Source organism: Orbilia oligospora (assembly GCF_000225545.1).
Source record: "Orbilia oligospora ATCC 24927 unplaced genomic scaffold scaffold00006, whole genome shotgun sequence".
NCBI classification, from domain to species: domain Eukaryota; kingdom Fungi; phylum Ascomycota; class Orbiliomycetes; order Orbiliales; family Orbiliaceae; genus Orbilia; species Orbilia oligospora.
Window position 1 is genome coordinate 1,818,127 of NW_011645563.1, and position 9,727 is coordinate 1,827,853.

The following is a 9,727-nucleotide window of genomic DNA, read 5'->3' on the forward strand; positions in this document are numbered from 1 at the left end:
AGACCAATCCTTTAGGATTGATATCTGGCGGGGCCGAGCAGGATCGAGCAGGGCTCAAAGTGGTGTAAGGCCTGCACGTGAGGTGTTCCAATTATGTTTTATCACAGCTACCCAGTCGATCGCGAACCAACGATCCTGACTGCCTCCCACATGCCTACCGACGCTATTGCCTCTGGAGTTCCATATAATTACTTAGTAGCTATACGATGCGAATCTACCTAAACCGAATAACAAAACTGTACGAAGTACCACGCGTCCAGCTTTCCAACTTCCCAAGCAATCCCACAAATATTTTCTACTCTCACACCAACTTTAATTTCCTTAGCAAAGGTCAGCTAGCCACACCAACCAACAATTCAACGATCTAAGCTTATTTAAATCAGCAACGAATTATTATCAAACCCTGGTCTGGAGCGCCAGGGACGAGACGTGTGAATTAAGCCGTGCGATCCCGAAGTTCATTACTTGAAGATAGACACAAACATTTTTGAGAGCATAACAACAGTTAAAATATATGTCTTTATTTCAGTATAAATATGTGGTGTGAAATATGTAATATTTTATGATAAACATATAGTAACTAGTTTCGTGCCTAAATAATCACCAGGATTCAGAGCTACCCTTATTCCATAATAGGTTACCTTGGAGAACGAGGATGTGAATAGAGGTATGGCAATAAAAATTTAAGGTCTAGTAGCCTAGTAGTGCTATAGGTGGGACTACTCAGATCGCAAACACTGTACTAAGTGTACGAGAGAGCAAGAAGTTTCTAATAAAATAATAGATTGACAGCCTTCATATCTACCACATTCATAGCGATACAGAAAAAAGAAAAAAAAACGACCTTCTGTCTGCTTAGATTTACCGATAGCGCAAGTGCTTCCTACGAGCCAACTTTCTGCGAGTCAACACGCTAGGGAGCCCTTCGAAAAGTTCGTTTATTAGTTTCTCGGCGACATCTTCCGTGAAAGATTCACCAACATCCCCCAAACTAGTCTGTAATTTACCACCAAAAAATGATTCAATTTGCTTCTGGTATTTTCATACATCACCAACACCGCCCACCACCGTTTTTGCAAGCTCGCGGAGTCCTTTTACGGCTTTTACGAGAGCTTTAACAGCAGCTTTTGCGTCGCGTCTGGCCAAGGCATCACGCAAATCCGCTATAGCTAACACGACATCCGCAGCAGTGTCAATCGTCTCAGCAAGCTGGACGACTTTCACAATGACTGAGCCGCCTGGAACAGCAAACTCGATGAGTTTTTCGTTGCCGTATAGAATACCTCGAATCATCCAACTAGCGATAAAATCTAATTTTGTCGGCTCTGCTATTCCTATCATTGCACCGAGAGAGGTTTTTGCCGTTCCTGGGATAAACGAAAGGTGAACCGGTGGAGGATCGATTCCAATATTAGGGTTGATTGGAGTTTCGTTCGTGATGTCTGGGTGGTGTTCCCAAGTGACAACGAAATTAACATTGTCTGGACGTTCAATAGTTCTAAAATGTGTTGGAGTCGCTTTGAAGGTACCTCTTGCAAGAGACTTTCCCCCGGAAACCTTAGAAATTTCGAAACTGAGTAAAATGAAACCAGGGATTGCGGTTGCAAAAGGGTCCAGCGTATTGACTCTGGACCAAGACATTTGGCCAAGTCAAATTGGTGCGGTATCGGAAGACATTTCCGCCGTTAAGTTAGTTTTCCGTTCACATGTTTTGCCCTTGGTGTTATTAGGGTCGCTTGGCTGAAATTTTTGCTATTAAAGTACCTAGTTAGATACGTATATACTTATATCTATAGTCATAAGCTTATGAGGTGAAGGCATGTTACCCCCAAATTAAAACACCCCCCGTCCCTGTTCGAAACGTTGAAACCGGATGTCTCTCTCCACTGAACGCTGTAACCTCCCACGGCACAGAAAACCGAAGCCTTGGTGATTTTGAAGCGAAGACTGGCAGGTAAAGCGCCCAAATAGAGATCTTGGTTAAGTTGACTAGCCATAACTGCTTAAAGATATATATGTAATCTATAAAAGAAAGCTTGTGTAAAGATCTCTATCTAAATTAGTAACCATATTATTGATTAGGGGCTATCAAATTAAAATTATATCCTACCGGTGATGGGTTACGATTATCTCCTGCGCAGCACCGCCCTCCGGGGTTATGGTATGAAATCAATGATATCACGCCCAAAAAGGAGGAAAAGTAAAATGCCGAAAGAAGGACAGAAATAAATCTAAATGAACGGACAGTAGCTTGAAAAGCTACAAGAAGTTGAACAGGGTATCTTTATCGCGAACTAGAACGAGCCCACTTAATAAATGAATGTCGATATAGATCGGATTCGATAGTGACAATGTTTCTGACGACACAAGGACATTTATATAAGCCATTTCTTAGTCTAGAAGTGATCTGGAGCTAGCGTCAAGTAATTTCATAGGATACCCATTAGGGTATTCGTCCCTGGCGGCCGAGAAGAAATTCAAAGAGCTTATTCTAACGCGAAAGGTTGGGGCTAGAACCTCTATTAATTCCACTACTGCTCCAGATAAAGGTTGCGAAAACGAGCGAACAAAACTATTATTCGAACATAGTAGATATAACCGTGCTTAGTAGATACAGTACGTTACATTCTGCTCTGTTTTCTGATTGGGATACTTTCCCCCAAAGCAATCACTAACTGTTTTGCTGGGGAGGGAGGTGGAAGCGCATCTAAATACGTTGGCCGAGTGGTCTCGTACGAGACCCGAAGTCATAAATTACAAAGATATTGGAGTTTATCAGTGGTTGCATGGTTTCTGAGCTAGAGATGTAGAGTACTCGAGACTAAGCTCACCGGGGAAGTTGATAGCGCTAAAACCGCTTAACGCCACCGTATGCACATGCGTGGTGGAGACGCCATGGATGACAAGATAATGGTAAGCAGTATACTAGTCCCAACAAGGGCGCGTTGTGGTTGCAACGAGAAGCTTGTACTTACGTGGCCCCGTGTAAAACCCCAAAACCCTGATCTCGTAACACTCGCCTCGGCCGTACATTTATCCTCAAGGGTTCTAGTTAACCTTGTCTCTTCGCCAGTTCGAACCCCCATGTTGTAAAATTATTATTCAAACTTTGATTTCCAAAGACATACTAATCAACGTAATAAAACACTGGATTTTGTTAGTGTCGGTACTATAGTAGTGCTGGATTTTGTGGTGTTTCATCACAGTTTGGTTACGAGACTGGTGTTTCATGTTGGTTCGCAAAGATGTGTTGTGTTGCATATTGGGTACCTCAACTCCAGTCTCGATGGACTTACGGTCATCGGCGGTGACGTAGCTAGAATCAGTGTAGCCAAAAATGGACGACAAATCTTTCTCATCTATGAGATAATATGCCACGAGCTTTGCTCTACACCAACAGTGGCTGGCTGAACACCTCACACGTGACCTGAGTAGTTTTCTATTGAGTCCAGAGTTTACGGGAACGAGATTGACGAGAAAGAAACTTTTTTGTTTATAATTGAGGTATTTGTATTATTGATGTTGTATTTTGAATGATGTTGATGGGAGTCATTTATGCCCAGCCAAAGCCAAGGTCTCAGCCTCAAATCCAAGCGCTAGCCTCGATAGCGTTAGCCCTGTCAGAACAACTACTGATCTCGAGGTAAAAACGAGGTCATCTGGACCTGGGAGGTGCATCGATGTCAAACAATAAGCGTTACAGCGGGTTTGATTATGCCGGTTTCCTTTCGATCGGATCCTTGACTCCTCATTCCTTTGCCATGAATCTTGGCTCTCATTGGTTTTCTGTACAATGCTGGTGATGACAACTCGCAAGGCTGCGAGGCTCAAACGGCTGCCAGCTGCCACCGGCGGGGTGCTCGGTACCATCGTTCGCTATCGATTGTCTCGTTAATCGATAACGATAAATACCAAAGACATTTCCACCTCCCTATTGCGCATTAGCTCCATCCCAAACCGCACCTTCCCAAAAACGCATCGCTGCTTTCTATCATTCCCCCAAAATGGCCGACCCTTTATCGATTACAGCGAGCATCATTGCGGTGATGGGTGCTTGCGCGGCATGTACTAAAACAATAAATTTAATTATTCAAACATCTCACAAGGCTCCTGTGGAGGTTCAGTCGCTTAACAACGAGTTAAACGAGTCGTTCATACTCCTGGCTCGTGTTGAGGAATCACACCGCAAAGCGCAAAACGCACAAGCATCTGTGGCGGTAGCGACTGGGAATACACAGGCACCATTGAAATGGGATGAGGATCTGATAAAAGTATTGGATAGGGCACAAAAATGGATATCAAAGTTGGAAAAGTTTTTGAATGAGGTGGCTACGGCCCAATCCTCGGGGAGGACGAAGCTGGTTTTCCTTTGGCTCAAACGTCAGGACGACGTGATTAGATACAAGGATAATATAAAGCAGTTGCGGGTGGATCTGCAATTACTATTATCGACTCATATCTTGTGAGCGTTAAAGTCTCTCCCATCGGAAGCTTCGTTCTTTCTAATAATTTTTAATTAACTTTCCAATCAGAGATGCTTCATCCCGAATCGAGCTATCCGTTACCGAAATTAGTCTACAATCGGCCAACATAGAACAGTCACAGAAGACGTTAATCAATCATACTACTCACCTAACACATACGCAATCTCAGTTACAAGCATCGGTCGATCAATTGTCAAAGCCTACGCAGACCCTTATCGACAAACAGGACCAGATCCTTCAAAATGTTCAGGACCTGATACAGATATTCTACAATTCAAGCCCGAATATCACTAGCGCTTCGTTTCAGAATACCAATTCGAACTCAACTAGCACGAGCACCTACTTTAAAGTCACCGCTAAGGCAGTTGGCTGCTCCTCGTACTGTCTCTGCGCATGCCATCGTCGTAGCAGCATTTCCACTCCAGCTATCTTCCGTCAGATACTCGGTTTCTTATTTATCGGTTACGTAGGATCGCCGGTATTCAAAACTACAAAATGTACGCAAAAGAAATGCAAGGGTCAGAGTCAGTCGTCGATACAGGTCATATATTACTTCCCAACGTGGTGGATGAACCGGGTTCTTGTCGGCGCAGCAAACGTCAGTAATCAGGGGATATCAAACGCACGACTCACAACCCACGCCCGACTCAGGATGAGCCCTGAAACAATAATGTGGGGTGCAGCGTGGAACGACTTGGAGCGTATCAAACTCCTGCTGCAGAACCGAATGGCTAGACCGAATGATATGGATTATGAGGGCGGTGTCTCGGCGTTAAACGTAAGTAGCTCTGTGGCGCTAACCAGCGAAAGGCAGCGGATTAGTAACACGTGATGATGCTTAAGCTTACCTCTGAATAGTATGCAGTAGTGAACAGCCGGCCAGAAGTGTGCCAGTTCTTGCTCCAATGGGGCGCCGACCCAAATTTAAAAAATGATTTTGGAATGTAAGTCCGAACCTTATGTTTCTTCCTGAGTACCGCAACTGGCCGTGCGCGTGGTATTCTAACGGTCGGGAATATGCGCATAGGACTCCTGCCCAGAACGCCTGTAGCCTCGTTTTGGGAAACAAAAACCCCAGCCCGGAAATCAGAGCGATCGCCGAATTGTTCGATATCAACGATTATATCGAACAAGAAGAGTTCACGTACATTCACAAGATTGTGTTTCAGGTTGCTGTGGGCAGCCTTGATGAACAACTGCAATGCTCCACAAGCTCAATTGATGTCCCAGATGCATCGGGCAGAACACCGATATGGTGGGCAGCAAGCAGAGGGGATATCGAGCAAGTCAAGATCCTGATTCATCATGGAGCAGACTTGGACACTCAGGATAAGCGTGGTCACGCAGCACTGCACAGAGCCGCTGAAAATGGCCATCTTGAATGTGTTCAGGCTCTGTTGGCGGCTGGCGCAAACCACAATGTGAGGGATCTCACAGGAGCTCTACCATTATCGGTTTGGGCTTGGGGTTCATTTGAGGATATTGAAGCCGGTATTTCTATCGGTAGAAGCCTTATCCAAGCAGGAACCGATCCGAATATAGGCGACCAAGACCAAGTCACACCACTCATGAACGCAGCGAGTTATGATGCCCACCATCATGCACGTTTTCTGCTAGAAAACGGAGCGGATCCAGATAAACTGAACCGTGTGGTTGAACCGGCCCTGAAATACGCAGTTGAACACAACGGCCATGAGGTCCTCAAAGTTTTACACGAATATGGCGCGAAGTGTTTTTTTGCTGGCGAGTACGTTAACGTTCGCGGCGAAAAACTAACGAGTAACATACTCCACACAGCCGCGGAGACTGGAGACTTAGAGACCCTCAAGGTTTTGGAACTATTTGCCGAAAATCTTTGCAAGCTCGACCCGAATGAGCCGGGATACGCCGACGAAGGGACAGCGACCGCTCTAGAGCTTGCGGCAAAGAGGGAAGATATACCCGGGTTCTTGGATGCGTTTAAAAATTTGCTCAAGTTCCTAGCTGAATACAAAGAAGAAAGTGGGAAGGTGGTTGCTGAACACAACGAAGACAAGCCCCAAGAATGTCAAAAATTTAGGGTCACAGGTATTAACTTGAGTCCTGGCGAGCTAACGGCATTGCAAGTGCTTCTTGCATATTGGCGACGGTACGTGCCATCAGTGCTTGTTTGGGTTTGCCTCGTGGCGGTTTTGGTATGGTATTATCCTCAGTATGCTCCCATGGGAGTGCAATTTCATCTGTCGAGCACACGTTCTCGGATGGCGCGATGAATGTACCATATGTTCTTTAATATATTATCCAAACTAGCGATGGCCTTACCAAAAATATCAGCACCTGATTGGGGTCATTGTGGGAATGTCCTAGTTGCTGAACGATTTAGTTTTACAAATTGTACGCACATACTTTAGGGGTTTCCTGGAATTAGCTATCACGTATCACCATTCTCAAGAGACCGCACGAGACCAATCCACAATGCAACTGCGAGAACGCTTTACTGCGAGAACACTTTTGTACTGCTCTAACTACGAGAACACTTTTGTACTAGTGCTCTAGTCTCGTTCCCACTAATGCTCCAACTGCGAAGGGCACTTTTGTACTAATGCTCTGACTGTGAGAACACTTCGGTATTAATGCTCCAACCGTCAAGAATACTTTTGTATTAGTGGTTCAACTGCTAAGGACACTTTTGTATTAATGCTCCAACTGCGAAGGGCGCCTTTGTACTAACACTCCAACTGCGAAAAACACTTTTATATTAACAGTCCAGCTGCAGAGAACACTTTTATATTAACAATCCAATTGCTGGAATTTGACAGTGTTCATTTACCAGGTGTTGAGCCTGAAAAAGACGAAAAAGAGGAACTGTCTTAAATTATTCCAGGGTCCCTATCTACGCTGGAGTATAGCTCGACGATTTCCATTTTTTGGTACGTCCTAACCTTTTGCCCCTTTACCTCATTACAGTTCTTGAATTTCGAATGCCCTGAAGAGCATTCTAGAGTGGGTGAATCCAATGCAAATACTCGGCAAAGTTGACTTCTGCCACAATGTGTTCACTTTCTATCAAATCCCACAGAATGATCTGACTTTCTAACGAATGAATTTTTGTTCAAACTCGGTCTTAATTTGCTTTACGGAATTTAACGATTACGGTGTTCCCTTTGTTTTTTTAGCTTCCTCTGCAAGTCTTCCAAGAAGTGCGATTACTGTATCCAAACATGAATAAACTGGCTTCGAAATACTACTTGAGTCCTTTAAAAAAATAAAGGAAATTTTATCGATGAATCCTAACAACTTCTACGCAGTCCGTTATGCTGTTTCGTATCTTTCATCAGTAATCCTTAATATGCCTATACCGGTGATCCTTAACACATTCAACCGCGAAGCAATACGGCGGACAATATATATCATTCGTAATATCTCTTTACTATATAATAAAGACCGCTTCCCTCGCAAGCTTCTCTATTCAACGAGCCGACAAACGTCAAAAAATTGCTCGTAATAATCTGAAAGGTTCCAACTCGTGTTTAGACTTCGATACTATACTGTTGGTCTGTGTTGTTCGATTAGGTAATATGATCAGCTATTTCTAATACACAGGCAGCAGCCTTCGAACTCTACTCGAAAAAAATATCATTAATTTAGCAATCACTAACATCTGAAAAGATATCGCAATTGACACTTCATCTAGTCTTGTAATAATCCTGCAGTACTCCTACATCAGTTTATCATGGCGTAGGATCTAAGATGCAGCTACTACCTGGTGTGGAGGAATAGCGCAAATACCTGCCTTGGTCTATGCCCTGCAAGTGTTTTGATTGTAGGCCGTCCTTAACTAAGTATTTCTAAATTCTTATATATAACAAACAACGTGATCGCTGACAGAAATCTTTTCGGATCAATGCTGATACCATAACAATGTAACCTATTCTTATTTACCGTAAAAATAAAATGGAGCCGTTCAATATTAGCGCAGAGATGGCCTCTTTACTTGATAACTTGGGTGAAGAGCTTCCTGCGTTCATTGGACTACAACAAGAAACACTCAAAAACGGTCCCGCCAACGATGAACAGATTGAATTGTATATTTATGCATGCTTCCTGGCCTTCAAGAGCATGAACTCAATGGAGCATCTTGAACAAGCCATTCGACAGGCAGAAAGGTGGACCGCGGAACTACGCACAGATTATTCTGACAGCTCGCGAAAATTTGAAATTTTAGACTTCCTATCAGCTTGGATGATTCAATTAGAATTCATTTCTGAATCAAATACTAAAGAATTTGGGCGGAAGTTTAGCTCCCAAAGAGCCTATCGGAAGGGAAACTTTGCAAGAGAATTGTTTAAGAGATATCAAGAAACTGGGGTTTTAGGAACTCTGAACGAGGCTATCGATGTAATGCTTCAGAGTTTAGACCTAGTTGGAGAGTATATTACAGCGCTTATGTTATCCAATTTTGGAGCCATGCTCGGGAGACGATCTGAACGGACAGGCTCTATTGACGATCTCAACCGTGCTGTCAACGTTGGAGATATGGCAGTCATTACTACATCTTAAGACAATCCTGATCAAGCTGGTTATCTGAATAATCTTAGGAATAGGCTTAAAATGTAATTTAACCGGATAGGCTTTATGAATAATCTTAATTGTGCTATTGAAACTGCAGATATAGCAGTCACTATTACACCTCAAGACCATTTTAACTAAACTGATATTTGAACAATTTTGGGAACAGGTTTAAAACGCAATTTAATCGGATGAACTTTATAAATGATCTCGGTTATATTGTCGAAGCTGCAGATATGGTAGTTACTGCTATGCCTCAAGATCATTCTGACCAAGTTGCTTATCTGAACAATCTTGGGAACAAGCTTAGAGCGCGATTCGAACGGACAAACTCCAGCTCTATTGACGATCTCGACCGTGTTATCGAAGCTGCAGATATGGCAGTCGCCGTTACGCCTTAAGATCACCCTGACCGAGCTGTTTATCTGAACAATCTTGGGAACCAGTGCGGAGTGCAATTCGAACAAACAAATTCCAACTCTATTGACGATCTCAACCGTACTATTGAAGCCGTAGATATGGCAGTCGCTGCTACACCTTAAGAACACTTTAGCCGAGCTAGTTATCTAAGTAATCTTGAGAAACGGCTCAAAAGGCAATTCAAATAGACAAACTTTATTAACAATCTTAATTATATAATTTCCTTATACTAAAAAAGTTAACATTATTAAACAGTTTTATCAACCCTTCGCATT

The 9,727-nt window shown here is 43.3% G+C and overlaps 3 protein-coding genes across 3 annotated transcripts; 2 read left to right on the forward strand and 1 right to left on the reverse strand.

Moving 5' to 3' along the window:
- Positions 1-1,041: 1,041 nt before the first annotated feature.
- Positions 1,042-1,641, reverse strand: AOL_s00006g541 (uncharacterized protein; the record flags this gene model as incomplete). The annotated part of the gene is made up of 1 exon (XM_011119850.1): positions 1,042-1,641. One exon carries the CDS (start codon positions 1,639-1,641, stop codon positions 1,042-1,044), a length of 600 nt encoding a protein of 199 aa, XP_011118152.1.
- A 2,363-nt stretch (positions 1,642-4,004) lies between these two features.
- AOL_s00006g542 (uncharacterized protein) lies at positions 4,005-6,804 on the forward strand (the record flags this gene model as incomplete). The annotated part of the gene is made up of 5 exons (XM_011119851.1): positions 4,005-4,462; positions 4,533-5,262; positions 5,343-5,428; positions 5,512-6,612; positions 6,774-6,804. The coding sequence occupies 5 exons, from the start codon at positions 4,005-4,007 to the stop codon at positions 6,802-6,804; spliced, it is 2,406 nt and encodes an 801-aa protein (XP_011118153.1).
- Positions 6,805-8,417: 1,613 nt separating this feature from the next.
- AOL_s00006g543 (uncharacterized protein) lies at positions 8,418-9,023 on the forward strand (the record flags this gene model as incomplete). The annotated part of the gene is made up of 1 exon (XM_011119852.1): positions 8,418-9,023. The coding sequence occupies one exon, from the start codon at positions 8,418-8,420 to the stop codon at positions 9,021-9,023; it is 606 nt and encodes a 201-aa protein (XP_011118154.1).
- Between the last annotated feature and the right edge of the window lie 704 nt (positions 9,024-9,727).